Consider the following 20,063-nt stretch of genomic DNA (forward strand, 5'->3'; position numbering starts at 1 on the left):
GCACAGGAGCACCATGACGTGTCTTATTTGCACAGAGAAAGTTGCGCTGCACAAGGAATACAATTTGAAACATGCTGAGAAGTATGCAAAACATTTTTTTTTAAATCCTTTCTTGCGGCCCAGCCTCACCCAGACTCTGCGGCCATGAATGTACGTGTGAATGGTTTCTTAGCTATAAGTGACCTGTGATTGGCTGGCTTATTTTGCTATTTGAAGCTGTATTACCAGTAAAGTCATCATTGGGGCAGCAGTTGTCCACGACAGCCATGTACTTTTTCTCATTGGTTAGTACATTTCCTCCTATTGGTAGCAGTGTGTGATATGGAGGACTTCCTTTGAGAAAAGTCTGACGAAACCAAAACAGAAAAACAAGGTTTTGGGACAACAAAAAGGAAGTTAGTTGAGTGATTTGAAATGTCCACGTTGTTGAAATGTGATTGCAGGTACTGCAAGTGTAACTTACCTCGATGCTTTCATAACACTCCAAGCAGTAGTTGGCCCTCACTACTATGTACCTCTCCTTCCATTTTCTGCTCTCGTCAAAAAAATGTAACTGTTTTTCATACAGCACCTCACTTCCTGCAGGAGACTCCTGGTAAGCACACAGGTACCATATTATGCACACCTTTCATCAGTTTGCTCATATTTCACATACTGTACGTAGAGTGAAAAGTAAGTATTTGATCCTCTGCTGATTTAGTAAGTTTAGCCTTACAGAAGATATTTGCAGTAGGGATGGGCACCAATTGAATCCTGCCGGTCACAGATTTGCGTCAAATGGTTCCGTGTGACATTACGCCCGGTTGCCGACTCAGCCAGGACTCCAGACAATCACTCCAGCAGCACTGAGAGCGGACTCAGCAAAACTACCTCTCGGTATTGTTGGAATTTTCAATGCCAACAAAGAAATTGTTGAGAAAAAAAACGCTCCAACGTAAGTAAAGCAAGGTGTTAATGTTCCAAAAATTCCCTACCTTGACGCTAATTGGCTTTGCTATCGATGTGCTACTGATTAGCATTAACGACTTCAACACCTACAAATTTGTTAAAAGGAAAACTACATATTAAAGTGTGTGTGTGTGTTAAAGTTAAAGTACCAATGATTGTCACACACGCAGTGTGGCGAAATGATTCCCTGCATTTGACCCATCACCCTTGATCACCCACTGGGGAGTGAGGGGAGCAGTGGGCAGCAGCGGTGGCCGCACCCGGCAATCATTTTTGGTGATTTAACCCCCAATTCCAACAGCTGATGCTGAAACTAATAAGATGAACGTCACAAACAGCTTGTGCGTAATAGGTAAGATACAGTATAAGCCCTTTGTGGGGCGTAACAAAAAATTAGACAATCAAGACTGAAACGACTAGCCAAAACACCTTAAACTGTACACTACTGTCACTAAGGTCTTGGACTTGGAACTGTAATTGAGACTCAAAAATGTGATGATGAAACAAGATATAATAATTGGACAGTAGTTATCATAATCAGTTCATTTTTAAATGTTGCAATTTAAAATTAGATTGTATCATTAAAAACAATTGATATCTATCAACAACCACAACTTTGCCAAAAATTGGTACCATTGGGTACCAGTATCGACTCCCAGGTACCGGCAATTGGTACTGCAACGTTTCATATGTGATCGGTACTAGAGATGTCCGATATTATCGGACTGCCAATATTATCGGCCGATAAATGCTTTAAAATGTAAAATCGGAAATTATCGACATCGGTTTCAACAAGTAAAATTTATGACTCATTGAAACGTCGCTGTACAGAGTGGTACACGGACGTAGCGAGAAGTACAGAGCACCACAATAAACCTTAAAGGCACTGCCAATCACATAAGATCTACGGCTTTTCACACACACACACACAAGTGAATGCAAGGCATACTTGGTCAACAGCCATACAGGTCACACTGTGGGTGGCCGTATAAACAACTTTAACACTTTTACAAATATGCGCCACACTATGAACCCACACCAAACAAGAATGACAAACACATTTTGAGAGAACATCTGCACCGTAACACAACATAAACACAACAGAACAAATACCCAGAACCCCTTGCAGCAGTAACTATTTCAGGACGCTACAATATACACCCCCCGCTACCCTCTACCAACCCCACCTTAACCTCCTCATGCTCTCTCAGGGAGAGCATGTCCCAAATTCCAAGCTGCTGTTTTGAGGCATGTAAAAAAAAAAAAATAACGCACTTTGTGACTTCAATAATAAATATGGCAGTGCCATGTGGGCATTTTTTTCCATAACTTGAGTTGATTTATTTTGGAAAACCTTGTTACATTGTTTAATGCATCCAGCGAGGCATCACAACAAAACTAGGCATAATAATGTGTAAATTTCACGACTGTGTGTGTGTGTGTGTGTGTATATATATATATATGTATATATGTATATATATGTATATATATATATATATATATATATATATATATATATATATATATATATATATATATATATATATATATATATATATATATATATATCAGGTATCGGCAAAACAGCCATTATCGGGCATCTCTAATCAGTACCCATCCTTAATGAAAATTACATCTTTTTAATATTACATTTATTATATCTTAGACACAATGTCAAAAAATAACTTTATATAAAGGTTATAAATATTATTCAAGACTGGCTGTTGGAGGCGCTAATCTGCTTCCTGATGATGTGTTGTCTTGTGTTTTGTACTTTCCTTTACTTATGTTTCCTGCCTTCAGATTTCCTTATTTTCATGTTTTTGAAGACCAGCAGCCAATTAGTTGTGCTTATTAGAAAAGGAGATGCAGCAGGAAGACATCGGATTATACTTCACTTCTGACTTCTTCTGCTTTCTGAGCTGGTTTCCTTTCCAGTCCGCCTGCAGTATTTTCTTTTTTGCCTCCATGTTTTTGTACTTGCTATCATGTTTTATCTACACCGATTCCCTGCTCACCTTGTTGCTTAGCCTCACCTGTCAGTTTTGGAACTGTTCATTGATCTTGTGTTTCATCTAAAAAATGGAGTAATCGAATTAAACACCCTTTATAGACTCATAGTTTAAATAAAGTACGATGTTTTTCTGTTAGAAATGCACATCATAAATGTTGAAATTGCACTTTAACATGAGCGCATCAATATACAAGTAAATACAAAAAATCAGTTAAAAGTTTAAACTCTAGCTTTAAACCAGTTATCACATAATAAAGAACCAAACTAAAAAGAAAGGTTCTATAATTAAGAACTAGAACAACAGTTGTTTTTTTAATAAAAAGTCAATAATTGAGTACAAAACCCTCAACATGTGAAGATGTTCTGAGCTCCAAACCTGCCCATGGTGTTCGTTGTGAAGTATGTTTTAACAGCTCATTTCATTTGAAGAGCAATGCTATATTATTATTCATAAATGTTCATTTGTACTTATCTGTCGATACGACTGTCGATGGCCAATTTAAAAGTGTTCATTCTTTAGGCCAAATGACCTCAATTTCCCATGATCCTTAGGGAACGGAAGCAGGAAGTTTGCGTGACAAAAAATAAAAGCCCTAATATTGTTCCTGATACACAGGAACCGGACATATTTGGAATATAAAGAACTTCTCTCCTCACAAAAAGTGGGATCAAGTGTAGAAATACAACATCAAAATAGACCTGCTTTCTAGTGACGTGCAGCAGAAATAATGTAGTGCTATTGTGAAACGCCAGCATTTGTCTTTTTCAGTTTGCAATGATCTCTTTTGGCGTTTTCTTTGGGCCCTTTGCTCTCTTTCACCCTTGTTTTTCATTGAGCCATCTGTCTCCATAGCCACTCGGCCGCCCCCGTCAAACACACGCAGGCTAAGTAGTCGTGCAGAAATAATGACCGCGGATTTATGTTGTCAATGCAGACTGGATTTTATTCATCTTTTTTAATCAAATCAAACAAATCTAAGAAAAAATAACCATGTATGCTCTATTGTCATTGAATTATTTGATTATTTTTTTGGCCTCTGTTTTTGTTGAAGTCCAGCTGTTGATCCACAATTTGGTTTGGAATGGCTGTTTTGGTGTACTTTGTATGTTTCTCATAATGAGCAATCAAAGAAGGCCCACTTTTTGTCAAGCTCCTTCGTAACAAAACTATCATAATGTCATTTTCAGAGTTTCTACCCGTTGTTGCAGCAGATGCACCATCTCTTCCTTCTGCTGTTGCAGCTCATACTGCAGCTGAGAAAACCACTCCACTGAGAACTGCTTCCTGTAGTACGGACTGAACTCCTTCAGCTCAGCCTTGGCCTGCTCTGTGGGAGATACAAACATTAGGATTAAATACTGATGAAAATGTGCAAGAAGTCATAATACTTGGAGATACAAACAATAAGGATTAATTACTGATGAAAATGTGCAAGAAGTCATAATACTTGGAGATACAAACAATAGGATTAATTACTGATGAACATGTGCAAGAAGTCATAATACTTGGAGATACAAACATTAGGATTAAATACTGATGAAAATGTGCAAGAAGTCATAATACTTGGAGATACAAACAATAGGATTAAATACTGATGAAAATGTGCAAGAAGTCATAATACTTGGAGATACAAACAATATGATTAATTACTGATGAACATGTGCAAGAAGTCATAATACTTGGAGATACAAACATTAGGATTAAATACTGATGAAAATGTGCAAGAAGTCATAATACTTGGAGATACAAACAATAGGATTAAATACTGATGAAAATGTGCAAGAAGTCATAATACTTGGAGATACAAACAATAGGATTAAATACTGATGAAAATGTGCAAGAAGTCATAATACTTGGAGATACAAACAATAGGATTAATTACTGATGAAAATGTGCAAGAAGTCATAATACTTGGAGATACAAACAATAGGATTAATTACTGATGAACATGTGCAAGAAGTCATAATACTTGGAGATACAAACAATAGGATTAATTACTGATGAAAATGTGCAAGAAGTCATAATACTTGGAGATACAAACAATAGGATTAATTACTGATGAAAATGTGCAAGAAGTCATTATACTTGGAGATACAAACATTAGGATTAAATACTGATGAAAATGTGCAAGAAGTCATAATACTTGGAGATACAAACAATAGGATTAAATACTGATGAAAATGTGCAAGAAGTCATAATACTTGGAGATACAAACAATATGATTAATTACTGATGAACATGTGCAAGAAGTCATAATACTTGGAGATACAAACATTAGGATTAAATACTGATGAAAATGTGCAAGAAGTCATAATACTTGGAGATACAAACAATAGGATTAAATACTGATGAAAATGTGCAAGAAGTCATAATACTTGGAGATACAAACAATAGGATTAAATACTGATGAAAATGTGCAAGAAGTCATAATACTTGGAGATACAAACAATAGGATTAATTACTGATGAAAATGTGCAAGAAGTCATAATACTTGGAGATACAAACAATAGGATTAATTACTGATGAACATGTGCAAGAAGTCATAATACTTGGAGATACAAACAATAGGATTAATTACTGATGAAAATGTGCAAGAAGTCATAATACTTGGAGATACAAACAATAGGATTAATTACTGATGAAAATGTGCAAGAAGTCATTATACTTGGAGATACAAACAATAGGATTAATTACTGATGAAAATGTGCAAGAAGTCATAATACTTGGAGATACAAACAATAGGATTAATTACTGATGAAAATGTGCAAGAAGTCATAATACTTGGAGATACAAACAATAGGATTAAATACTGATGAAAATGTGCAAGAACTCATTATACTTGGAGATACAAACAATAGGATTAATTACTGATGAAAATGTGCAAGAAGTCATAATACTTGGAGATACAAACAATAGGATTAATTACTGATGAAAATGTGCAAGAAGTCATAATACTTGGAGATACAAACATTAGGATTAAATACTGATGAAAATGTGCAAGAAGTCATAATACTTGGAAATACAAACAATAGGATTAATTACTGATGAAAATGTGCAAGAAGTCATAATACTTGGAGATACAAACAATAGGATTAATTACTGATGAAAATGTGCAAGAAGTCATAATACTTGGAGATACAAACAGTAGGATTAATTACTGATGAAAATGTGCAAGAAGTCATAATACTTGGAGATACAAACATTAGGATTAAATACTGATGAAAATGTGCAAGAAGTCATAATACTTGGAGATACAAACATTAGGATTAAATACTGATGAAAATGTGCAAGAAGTCATAATACTTGGAGATACAAACATTAGGATTAAATACTGATGAAAATGTGCAAGAAGTCATAATACTTGGAGATACAAACATTAGGATTAAATACTGATGAAAATGTGCAAGAAGTCATAATACTTGGAGATACAAACAATAGGATTAATTACTGATGAAAATGTGCAAGAAGTCATACTACTTGGAGATACAAACAATAGGATTAATTACTGATGAACATGTGCAAGAAGTCATAATACTTGGAGATACAAACAATAGGATTAATTACTGATGAAACTGTGCAAGAAGTCATAATACTTGGAGATACAAACAATAGGATTAATTACTGATGAAAATGTGCAAGAAGTCATAATACTTGGAGATACAAACAATAGGATTAATTACTGATGAACATGTGCAAGAAGTCATAATACTTGGAGATACAAACAATAGGATTAATTACTGATGAAAATGTGCAAGAAGTCATAATACTTGGAGATACAAACAATAGGATTAAATACTGATGAAAATGTGCAAGAAGTCATAATACTTGATGGATGCTCTGTGGGGAAAAATGTGTAAGCGTCTGAACTAGAACTGAGATTTAATGCAGTTTGAAGGGAGCCTATCAAGCAGCCGTTCAAGAGTGTCTGGTTATAATGGATAGTTTTATTAACTGTTTATATATACTGAGAAATGCGCACAACACACACACACACACGTCAGCGTTAGAGATGTCCGATAAAAGCTTTTCTGCCGATATCCGATGTTCCGATATTGTCCAACTCTTAATGACCCATACCGATATCAACCGATACCGATATATAGAGTGGTGGAATGAACACATTATTATGCCTAATTTTGTTGTGATGCCCCGCTGGATGCATTCAACAATGTAACAAGGTTTTCCAAAATAAATCAACTTAAGTTATGGAAGAAAATGCCAACATGGCACTGCCATATTTATTATTGAAGTCACAAAGTGCATTATTTTTTTTAACATGCCTCAAAACAGCAGCTTGGAATTTAAAGGGGGGTGGGAGGGGGGTGTATATTGTAGCTTCCCGAAGGGTTAGTGCTGCAAGGGGTCTGAGTTTTTGTTTTGTTGTGTTACGGTGCAGATGTTCTACCAAAATGTGTTTGTCATTCTTTTTTGGTATGGGTTCACAGTGTAGCGCATATTTGTAACAGTGTTAAAGGTGTTTATACGGCCACCCTCAGTGTGACCTGTATGGCTGTTGACCAAGTATGCTTGCATTCATTTGTGTGCGTGAAAAGCCGTACATATTATGTGACTGGGCCGCCGCACAAAGGCAGTGTCTTTAAGGTCTAATGGCGCCCTGTACTTCTCCCTACGTCCGTGTACACAACGGAGTTTTAGAAAGTCATAAATGTTACTTTTTTGAAAAACTGATACCGATAATTTTGAAACCATCCATCTATCCATTTTCTACTGGTTGTCCTGTTTTGGGGAGCCTATCTCAGCTACAATCAGGTGGAAGGCGGGTCACCCTGGACAAGTCGCCACCTCATAGCAGGGCCAACACAGATAGGCAACATTCACAGGTGCATGTCTTTGGAGGTGGGAGGGGCCTATCCCCAGGTGCATGTCTTTGGAAGTGGGAGGGGCCTATCTCCAGGTGCATGTCTTTGGAGGTGGGAGGGGCCTATCCCCAGGTGCATGTCTTTGGAGGTGGGCGGGGCCTATCCCCAGGTGCATGTCTTTGGAGGTGGGAAGAAGCCGGAGTACCCAAAGGGAACACACACATTCACGGGGAGAACATGCAAACTCCACACAAAGATCCCGAGCCTGGGATTGAGCCCAGGACTACTCAGGACCTTCGTATTGTGAGGATCATGCACTACCGATAATTTCGATGTTACATTTTAAAGCATTTATCGGCTGATAATATCAGCAGGGTGATATCATCGGACATGTCTATTCAGCGTTAAAGGAAACTTGCTGGTCCAGTTGCTAGTCGGGTTGCACGCACAGGCAGAGTGGGTAAAAAATTTGCATGCACAAAAAAAAAAAAAAAAAAAAAAAAAAAAAAAAAAAAAAAAAAAAAAAAAAAAAAAAAAAATTCCCTAACCAACATCTTGAAACTGTGGATCAGTTGTCTCTGTTCACTTACAAGAGCTGTTCAAAAGACTTGGATCTATCCCGTCCAAAAGTTGCATCAATGTGGAATTTTCCCTTTATTTGTTGATGTCACCTAAATGGCAGTTTTTCCCCAGCGACGGTCTTAACAACACTGCAGACCCGGCCGTTGCTATGCGGGCTGTGAGAAAGGGGAAGGTGCCGCCCAGAATTCCAAGGGAGGAGTCGCTCTAGTCACACTTTGCTGTGATGGATTGCACAAGAAGACAAGTACTCTCTGACGTTTGACAACACCTGAATGACTCACAAGTGGTCTAGTGTCTAACAGGGAGGACAAAACATTCTTGGCTACAAGTACAGGTGGACCTCATCGAGGGCTTGATACACAGCAGTCATGAAGTGCAGAATCCTGCATGGTCTCAGTTCTTCTTCTAGCAAGACAGACGACATACGAGTGAGTCAGCCGAAGGAGTGGCTCAAGAAGAAGCACATTACAATCCTGCAGTGGCCTAACCTGTTACTGGACCTTGATCTACTTACAAATCTGTGGAGGGAGCTCAAACCTAAAGTTGCGAAGCGTCTGACTCAGTTATCATTCCGACTAGGCCTTGTGTAGGATATCTCCTCCGATGGTCTTTCTGCCGCCATTGCAAGTCTGTCTTTCATCTCGTGCAACAAACTATGCTAAACACACAAATATAATACACTTGCCCACAGGGTTGGGACTGCAAATATCTACCAGTAAAATGAATCATTCCAGTGATGACTAACTTGGGGCAAGTTGTGTCGGGACAAGCTGCCTCATTAGCTGCACTGTACTTAGCGGCCTAGTAGTATTTTGTCCATTGAAAAATAATAACAATATAAGAGACAATACAACTATGTGCATCTTTGTGCACACTGCTGCCACTTTTAAAATGAATGATTAAAAATATCATTCTACACATATCTTTTCAAAAGACTGTATACTTTAGAGACACTGCAAGGCAATACTACAGAGTAAGACATAATAGTACAATACTACAGTGTAAAATATAATAGTACAATACTACAGAGTAAGACATAATAGTACAATACTACAGTGTAAGACATAATAGTACAATACTACAGTGTAAGACAATAGTACAATACTACAGTGTAAGACATAATAGTACAATACTACAGTGTAAGACATAATAGTACAATACTACAGTGTAAGACATAATAGTACAATACTACAGTGTAAGACATAATAGTACAATATATGAAACAACTGGAGCTATAACAGATAACAGTATAATGATAAATCGCGGTAAAATTCTAACGGTTAGTATAAATGTTTCAAACTTTAATCACGAGATAATTTATAGTCATAATTAGGAATCTAATTATGACTCACTATTATGTTAGATCCACTATGGACTGGATTCTCACTATTATGTTAGATCCACTATGGACTGGACTTTCACAACATTATGTTGGATCCACTATGGACTGGACTTTCACAACATTATGTTGGATCCACTATGGACTGGACTCTCACTATTATGTTAGATCCACTATGGACTGGACTCTCACTATTATGTTAGATCCACTATGGACTGGAATCTCACACTATTATGTTAGATCCACTATGGACTGGGCTCTCCCTATTATGTTAGATCCACTATGGACTGGACTCTCTCACTATTATGTTAGATCCACTATGGACTGGACTCTCACACTATTATGTTGGATCCACTATGGACTGGAATCTCACACTATTATGTTAGATCCACTATGGACTGGACTCTCACTATTATGTTAGATCCACTATGGACTGGACTCTCACTATTATGTTAGATCCACTATGGACTGGAATCTCCCAATATTATGTTAGATCCACTATGGACTGGACTCTCACTATTATGTTAGATCCACTATGGACTGGACTCTCACTATTGTGTTAGATCCACTATGGACTGGACTCTCTCACTATTATGTTAGATCCACTATGGACTGGACTCTCACACTATTATGTTAGATCCACTATGGACTGGACTTTCACAATATTGTCAGACCCTCTCTACATCCATTGCATTCTGGACTCTCTCACTATTATGTTAGATCCACTATGGACTGGACTCTCACTATTATGTTAGATCCACTATGGACTGGACTCTCACACTATTATGTTAGATCCACTATGGACTGGACTTTCACAATATTGTCAGACCCTCTCAACATCCATTGCATTCTGGACTCCCTCACTATTATGTTAGATCCACTATGGACTGGACTCTCACTATTATGTTAGATCCACTATGGACTGGACTCTCACTATTATGTTGAATCCACTATGGACTGGACTCTCACTATTATGTTAGACCCACTATGGACTGGACTCTCACTATTATGTTAGACCCACTATGGACTGGACTCTCAAACTATTATGTTAGAATAGAATAGAATAGAGTTTTATTGTCATTATTGCAATGAACATGTTCAAAGAACAACGAAATTGGAGCAGATCCTCTTAATGTGCATATACAATATGGTAGTATAAATTAAAAAAATAAATAAATAAATAAATAAATAAATAAAAAATAAATTAAAAAAAAAAAAAGATAGAGATGACAGATGTATCTATGTATACATACATAAAACATTTCACATTGTAGTCCAAAAAAATAGAAAAACATTTAAACATTACACATGAGGACATGATGGACATATGGACACTCAGTGCCTGTTTAGTGCTACTATGGCTCTTGGGTAAAAGCTATTTTTTTAGTCTATTGGTGCTCGCTTTTAGCACCCTGTAGCGTCTGCCTGAGGGTAGCAGTTCCAGGTGGCTGTGCCCGGGGTGGAATGGGTCTTTCAGGATGCTCTGTGCTTTCCTGAGACAGCGGGAGCTGTACAGGTCAGCCAGGGGGGGGAGGAGGCATCCGATTAACTTCTGGGCGGTCTTTATGACTCTCTGGAGCGCCGTTCTCTCTGCGGCCGTGCAGCTGCTGAACCACACGCAGATGCAGTAGGTCAGGATGCTCTCAATGGAGCACCGGTAGAAGGACACCAGCAGTTCCTGTGAGAGGTGGTTGTTCCTGAGTATTCTCAGGAAGTGCAGTCTCTGGTGTGCCTTCTTGATGGTAGCCGTGGTGTTGGTGCTCCAGGATAGGTCGTTGGCCAGGTGGACTCCCAGGGAGCGGAAGTCGGAGACCCTCTCCACACAGTCACCACTGATGATCAGGGGCAGGATGTCCGTTTTTTTCCTCCTGAAGTCTATGACCAGCTCCTTGGTCTTGGAGGTGTTCAGGGCCAGGTTGTTGACTTTGCACCAATCCGACAGCTTCTCCACCTCATCCCGATATGCAGCCTCGTCTCCCTCCGAGATGAGCCCCACTACGGTGGTGTCATCCGCAAATTTGATGATGGAGTTGCTGGAGTGGGCAGGTGTGCAGTCGTATGTGTAGATGGAGTAGAGAAGGGGGCTCAGCACGCAGCCTTGTGGAGAGCCGGTACTGAGGTGCAGGCTTGATGACATGTGGCGACCCAACTGCACCCTCTGGGGGCGGTTGGATAAGAAGTCCTTAATCCACATGCAGATGGAGTTCGAGAGACCCAGGTCTGACAGTTTGGACACCAGTCTATCAGGAATAATGGTGTTAAATGCCGAGCTATAATCCACAAAAAGCAGCCGCACGTAGCTTCCCCCCGTCTCCAGGTGACCCAGGGAGGAGTGTAGGGCTGTGGCGATGGCGTCCTCTGTGGACCTGTTGGCTCTGTAGGCAAACTGGTGTGGGTCGAGCTCGGGAGGGAGGACTGAGGTGATATGGGTCCGTACCAGCTTCTCGAAGCACTTCATAGCTATAGGTGTAAGTGCAACTGGACGGTAGTCATTCAGACATCTGACAGAGTTCTTCTTCGGCACCGGGATTATTGTGGAGGTCTTCAGGCATGATGGGATGACGGCCTGGGAGAGGGACTGGGTGAAGATCTTCGTAAATACTCCGGCCAGCTGGTCTGCACAGTCTCTTAGTACCTGTCCCGGGACTCCATCTGGGCCCGTAGCCTTCCTCGGGTTCACTGCCTTCAGCGTGCGTCTCACCTCATGCTCCTCCAGTATAAGGGTGCAGCTGCTGTGGGTGTTGGGTGGAACTGTTGTGACGGCTGCAGGTGTTTTTCTCTCAAATCGGGCGAAGAAGCTGTTTAACTCCCCCGCTCGAGAGGCGTCGCCGTCAGCCGAAGGGTTACTGGGTCTGAAGTTGGTCATGTTAGATCCTATATGGACTGGACTGTCATACTATTATGTTAGATCCACTATAGACTGGAATCTCACACTATTATGTTAGATCCACTATGGACTGGACTCTCACTATTATGTTAGATCCACTATGGACTGGACTCTCACTATTATGTTAGATCCACTATGGACTGGAATCTCCCACTATTATGTTAGATCCACTATGGACTGGACTCTCACTATTATGTTAGATCCACTATGGACTGGACTCTCTCACTATTATGTTAGATCCACTATGGACTGGACTCTCACACTATTATGTTAGATCCACTATGGACTGGACTTTCACAATATTGTCAGACCCTCTCAACATCCATTGCATTCTGGACTCTCTCACTATTATGTTAGCTCCACTATGGACTGGACTCTCACTATTATGTTAGATCCACTATAGACTGGACTCTCACACTATTATGTTAGATCCACTATGGACTGGACTTTCACAATATTGTCAGACCCTCTCAACATCCATTGCATTCTGGACTCCCTCACTATTATGTTAGATCCACTATGGACTGGACTCTCACTATTATGTTAGATCCACTATGGACTGGACTCTCACTTTTATGTTGGATCCACTATGGACTGGACTCTCACTTTTATGTTGAATCCACTATGGACTGGACTCTCACTATTATGTTAGATCCACTATGGACTGGACTCTCACACTATTATGTTAGATCCACTATGGACTGGACTCTCACACTATTATGTTAGATCCACTATGGACTGGACTCTCACACTATTATGTTAGATCCACTATGGACTGGACTCTCACACTGTTATGTTAGATCCACTATGGACTGGACTCTCACACTGTTATGTTAGATCCACTATGGACTGGACTTTCACTATTATGTTAGATCCACTATGGACTGGACTCTCACACTATTATGTTAGATCCACTATGGACTGGACTCTCACTATTATGTTAGATCCACTATGGACTGGACTCTCACACTATTATGTTAGATCCACTATGGACTGGACTTTCATTATTATGTTAGATCCACTATGGACTGGACTCTCACACTATTATGTTAGATCCACTATGGACTGGACTCTCACTATTATGTTAGATCCACTATGGACTGGACTTTCACAATATTGTCAGACCCTCAACATCCATTGCATTCAGTCTGGCCTAGAGGGAGGGGTTACCCACATTTGTGGTCCTCTCCAATGTTTCTCAGTCATTCTCATCAATGTCCCACTAGGTTGTGAGTTTTTCCTTGCCCTAACGTGGGTGTTGAACCGCGGATGTCGTTGTGGCTTGTGCGGCCCTTTGAGAAACTTAGCATTTAGGGCTATATAAATAAACATTGATTGATAGATTGAATGATCGTAAAACCAGGATTGGTTACCAAGCGTTGGACAACTTAGTGATTTTACTCCTTTCCACAGGAAGCAGCAAATGCATTATTCACTAGCGAGCTTAAATGCTAACAAGAATACAAGGCACATTGATGCTAACAAGAATACAAGACACATTGATGCTCACAAGAATACAAGACACATTGATGCTAACAAGAATACAAGACACATTGATGCTAACAAGAATACAAGACACATTGATGCTCACAAGAATACAAGACACATTGATGCTCACAAGAATACAAGACACATTGATGCTCACAAGAATACAAGACACATTGATGCTCACAGGAATACAAGACACATTGATGCTCACAGGAATACAAGACACATTGATGCTCACAAGAATACAAGACACATTGATGCTCACAAGAATACAAGACACATTGATGCTCACAAGAATACAAGACACATTGATGCTAACAAGAATACAAGACACATTGATGCTAACAAGAATACAAGACACATTGATGCTAACAAGAATACAAGACACATTGATGCTCACAAGAATACAAGACACATTGATGCTCACAAGAATACAAGACACATTGATGCTAACAAGAATACAAGACACATTGATGCTAACAAGAATACAAGACACATTGATGCTCACAAGAATACAAGACACATTGATGCTAACAAGAATACAAGACACATTGATGCTCACAAGAATACAAGACACATTGATGCTCACAAGAATACAAGACACATTGATGCTCACAAGAATACAAGACACATTGATGCTCACAAGAATACAAGACACATTGATGCTAACAAGAATACAAGACACATTGATGCTAACAAGAATACAAGACACATTGATGCTAACAAGAATACACATTGATGCTCACAAGAATACAAGACACATTGATGCTAACAAGAATACAAGACACATTGATGCTAACAAGAATACAAGACACATTGATGCTCACAAGAATACAAGACACATTGATGCTCACAAGAATACAAGACACATTGATGCTAACAAGAATACAAGACACATTGATGCTCACAAGAATACAAGACACATTGATGCTCACAAGAATACAAGACACATTGATGCTCACAAGAATACAAGACACATTGATGCTCACAAGAATACAAGACACATTGATGCTCACAAGAATACAAGACACATTGATGCTAACAAGAATACAAGACACATTGATGCTAACAAGAATACAAGACACATTGATGCTAACAAGAATACACATTGATGCTCACAAGAATACAAGACACATTGATGCTCACAAGAATACAAGACACATTGATGCTCACAAGAATACAAGACACATTGATGCTCACAAGAATACAAGACACATTGATGCTCACAAGAATACAAGACACATTGATGCTCACAAGAATACAAGACACATTGATGCTCACAAGAATACAAGACACATTGATGCTCACAAGAATACAAGACACATTGATGCTCACAAGAATACAAGACACATTGATGCTCACAAGAATACAAGACACATTGATGCTCACAAGAATACAAGACACATTGATGCTCACAAGAATACAAGACACATTGATGCTAACAAGAATACAAGACACATTGATGCTAACAAGAATACAAGACACATTGATGCTCACAAGAATACAAGACACATTGATGCTCACAAGAATACAAGACACATTGATGCTCACAAGAATACAAGACACATTGATGCTCACAAGAATACAAGACACATTGATGCTCACAAGAATACAAGACACATTGATGCTCACAAGAATACAAGACACATTGATGCTAACAAGAATACAAGACACATTGATGCTAACAAGAATACAAGACACATTGATGCTCACAAGAATACAAGACACATTGATGCTCACAAGAATACAAGACACATTGATGCTAACAAGAATACAAGACACATTGATGCTAACAAGAATACAAGACACATTGATGCTCACAAGAATACAAGACACATTGATGCTCACAAGAATACAAGACACATTGATGCTAACAAGAATACAAGACACATTGATGCTCACAAGAATACAAGACACATTGATGCTAACAAGAATACAAGACACATTGATGCTCACAAGAATACAAGACACATTGATGCTCACAAGAATACAAGACACATTGATGCTAACAAGAATACAAGACACATTGATGCTAACAAGAATACAAGACACATTGATGCTAACAAGAATACAAGACACATTGATGCTCACAAGAATACAAGACACATTGATGCTAACAAGAATACAAGACACATTGATGCTAACAAGAATACAAGACACATTGATGCTAACAAGAATACAAGACACATTGATGCTGAACAATATTTCAGTGTACTAGTTGAGCACATTCAAATAATACTGTGATAAAGATGATGGTGATTATTGGTGTTACAATATCTGAGTTATGCTGTAGAAATAAGTACAAAAGTACATGTCATTCGCTAACTGTGTTGCAAAAAAAATCAGTAAGATGCATCCATCCATCCATTTCCTACCGCTTGTCCCTTAAAAAAAAAAATACAAATACACCTATATGTTTTATTTATTGAATACACAATATTGAAATTCAATGATTTGGTGCGCTAAAATTCTGCATAAAGCAAACTATAACCTAGTCAAGAATGTACAATTCTTCTTAACAAGAGAAAACACACAAAACCTTAGCGATAAATCCAACTTAAAACATTTGTATGTATGCAAACAACATTTAGCATTTCAGTATGATGAATTAATCAAGAATGGATTAAGCAAATAAGTCAAAGTACTAATGTGATCCAGTTTAAGAAACTGTTCAAACTCAATGAATTTACAAAATACAAAGAAGAATTCTGCTAAATGTCTTGAATTTTATTGAAAATGAGATATTATTCATCTCATTATGTGAATCATAATTGGCTTAGCTCTTTATTTACCAGAACTGTTGTATTTACAAATTACAAAATGAGAAAAGGAAGTCAACATGTGTCAGAAATTGATATTAATTGTGTGGATTAAATGAGCTTTGCTTCTTCCTACTCCCTTTTGGACATGTAGAGAAATTAAATGTGTCAAATGTATCATTTTGTTACTGTATACTCAGAATAAACTTAACTGTAAAATGAAATTGTCATACAGTGCAATACAAGACATTAAGTTAGTCCAATATGAGAGAAGACTTTCTACTTGTGTTAACCTGGAGACTACAGTGACGTCATCACGGGGACACTGCCGGCAGGACAACAATTACAAAGTCCAAAATAGTTTACTGTCATTCAAAATTAAGATAATACGCTTATGAAAACACACACAAAATGTGCAATGCAAGTAGTCCAATATAAGAGAAGACATACTTGTGTTAACCTTGAGTCACAACAGTGAGGTCATCACGGACACAGCCGGCAGGACAACAATTAGAAAGACAACAAATATTTTGCTGTCATTCAATATTGTTCAGATAATAAACTTAAGGAAACATGCAAACATGTCCAAAATGGACCAGACGTCGCTGTTTAAGAAGAGTGACAGAAAAGTGGTTGAACAGGTTTAACGACAGCAACAACAGAAAAAGACGAACACAACTTTGAACAAAGAGCAACTAAAGACGACATTTTTAGCCAAGCTGTCACTCAAACAACATGAACTGAAACCAGATTCATTGTGAACAGAGCATCAAATAAAGTGGAACAAGTTGTGTTCTTAACGGTAATATAAACACTCGGAAGTGGAACATCTTACCGGTAATATAAACACTCGTAAGTGGAACATCTTAGCGGTAATATAAACACTCGTAAGTGGAACATCTTAGCGGCAATATAAACACTCGTAAGTGGAACATCTTAGCGGTAATATAAACACTCGGAAGTGGAACATCTTACCGGTAATATAAACACTCGGAAGTGGAACATCTTAGCGGTAATATAAACACTCGTAAGTGGAACATCTTAGCGGTAAGATAAACACTCGTAAGTGGAACATCTTAGCGGTAATATAAACACTCGTAAGTGGAACATCTTAGCGGTAATATAAACACTCGTAAGTGGAACATCTTAGCGGTAATATAAACACTCGTAAGTGGAACATCTTAGCGGTAATATAAACACTCGTAAGTGGAACATCTTAGCGGTAATATAAACACTCGTAAGTGGAACATCTTACCGGTAATATAAACACTCGTAAGTGGAACATCTTACCGGTAATATAAACACTCGTGGCCTCATCCACCAGACTGGATTTACTGGCGCCCATCCTTGCAAAAAGAACACTCCTCAGTCCTCAAGTGTCGTCCACGCCACAGGTGAGTCGGCCGTGGAATCAGTGGCCAGAATGCAGTGCGAGGTCCTCAGGTGTCGTCCACGCCACAGGTGAGTCGGCCGTGGAATCAGTGGCCAGCATGCAGTGGGAGGAGCCACGACGTCCTCTTGTCTTCCTCTACTACGTCATGGTCGACGTCATCCAAAGACGCCATTTTTGTTTTATTCCCTCCAAAAGTACATCAGCTTTAAACAAGTCTTTTTTATTATTTTTGGACCAAGTCATTTATGAGCACAGCTTGAACACTTTTATTTGTTGTTTTCCTAAAAGTGTGAATGTGTATTCTCTGAAGTAATCATGAATTGATTTAATTTTCTTCAATAGCTTTAACACAAAGCTAAGCTGTGGATGTTTTGTTCAGATAGTTTAGCATTTATTGACCTACATCACAGGTGTCCAACTCAAGGCCCGGGGGCCACATCTGGCCCGTGACATAGGGCTGGGCGATATGGCCTTTTTTTAATATCTCAATATTTTTAGGCCATATCGTGATACGCAATATATATATCAATATTTTGCCTCAGCCTTGAATGAACACTTGATGCATATAATGACAGCAGTATGATGATTCTATGTGTCTACATTCAAACATTCTTCTTCATACTGCATTCATATATGCTACTTTTAAACTTTCATGCAGAGAAGGAAATCACAACTAAGTCAATTGACCAAAACTCTATTTATGAAACAGTTATTAGCAGGTGACTTTTCAAATGATGCTATATATTAGCAGTAATGCTACTTCTGGTAGCAACTCTTGTGCCCCACAATTGACAAATTAAACTTATCTATTCGACATATTCCCGCTTGAAGCAAAACCACCGCCAGACGATGGACCCCCCGCTGTGTTTCATGGGAATTAGCTCTTCCTTCATTTGTTACCAGATTTGCATCTTCTTTCTCTTGTATTACCACTCGCACAACTCTGCTAGCATCACAGCTAACGTTACCCACGCTGCTACCTCTCTGCTGGGTGAGGGCGTATACGTATGTGACCTATGAGGTGACACTATGTGACCTATGAGGTGACAGTATGTGACGTATGAGGTGACAGTATGTGACGTATGAGGTGACAGTATGTGACGTGTGAGGTGACAGTATGTGACGTGTGAGGTGACAGTATGTGACGTGTGAGGTGACAGTATGTGACCTATGAGGTGACACTATGTGACCTATGAGGTGACAGTATGTGACGTATGAGGTGACAGTATGTGACGTATGAGGTGACAGTATTGACATGAGGTGACACTATGTGACCTATGAAGTGACAGTATGTGACGTATGAGGTGACAGTATGTGACGTATGAGGTGACAGTATGTGACGTATGAGGTGACAGTATGTGACCTATGAGGTGACAGTATGTGACGTATGAGGTGACAGTATGTGACGTATGAGGTGACAGTATGTGACGTGTGAGGTGACAGTATGTGACGTGTGAGGTGACAGTATGTGACGTGTGAGGTGACAGTATGTGAGGTATGAGGTGACAGTATGTGAGGTATGAGGTGACAGTATGTGACGTATGAGGTGACAGTATGTGACGTGTGAGGTGACAGTATGTGACGTGTGAGGTGACAGTATGTGACGTGTGAGGTGACAGTATGTGACGTGTGAGGTGACAGTATGTGACCTGTGAGGTGACAGTATGTGACGTGTGAGGTGACAGTATGTGACGTGTGAGGTGACAGTATGTGACGTGTGAGGTGACAGTATGTGACGTGTGGTGACAGTATGTGACGTGTGAGGTGACAGTATGTGACGTGTGAGGTGACAGTATTTGACGTGTGAGGTGACAGTATGTGACGTGTGAGGT

At 39.0% G+C, this 20,063-nt stretch overlaps 1 protein-coding gene across 4 annotated transcripts in view; it reads right to left on the minus strand.

Moving 5' to 3' along the window:
- The window catches only part of LOC133547703 (protein Niban 1-like), a 62,190-nt gene extending 43,847 nt beyond the window's left edge, over positions 1-18,343 (minus strand). The window contains exons 1-4 of one of the 4 annotated variants that reach the window (XM_061893261.1): positions 18,129-18,343; positions 4,160-4,290; positions 464-592; positions 226-346 (exon numbers count right to left, since the gene is read on the minus strand). In XM_061893261.1, the coding sequence (XP_061749245.1) occupies positions 226-346; positions 464-592; positions 4,160-4,290; positions 18,129-18,183 (436 nt within the window). In that variant the 5' untranslated portion in view covers positions 18,184-18,343. Of the gene's footprint in view, positions 1-225; positions 347-463; positions 593-4,159; positions 4,291-8,373; positions 8,508-17,673; positions 17,706-18,128 lie in introns of those variants that run through there. The other 3 variants (XM_061893262.1, XM_061893263.1, XM_061893264.1) reach the window with 3 other exon arrangements.
- Positions 18,344-20,063: the final 1,720 nt, after the last annotated feature.

This window comes from Nerophis ophidion, unplaced genomic scaffold, assembly GCF_033978795.1.
Source record: "Nerophis ophidion isolate RoL-2023_Sa unplaced genomic scaffold, RoL_Noph_v1.0 HiC_scaffold_159, whole genome shotgun sequence".
In the NCBI taxonomy this organism is placed as follows: domain Eukaryota; kingdom Metazoa; phylum Chordata; class Actinopteri; order Syngnathiformes; family Syngnathidae; genus Nerophis; species Nerophis ophidion.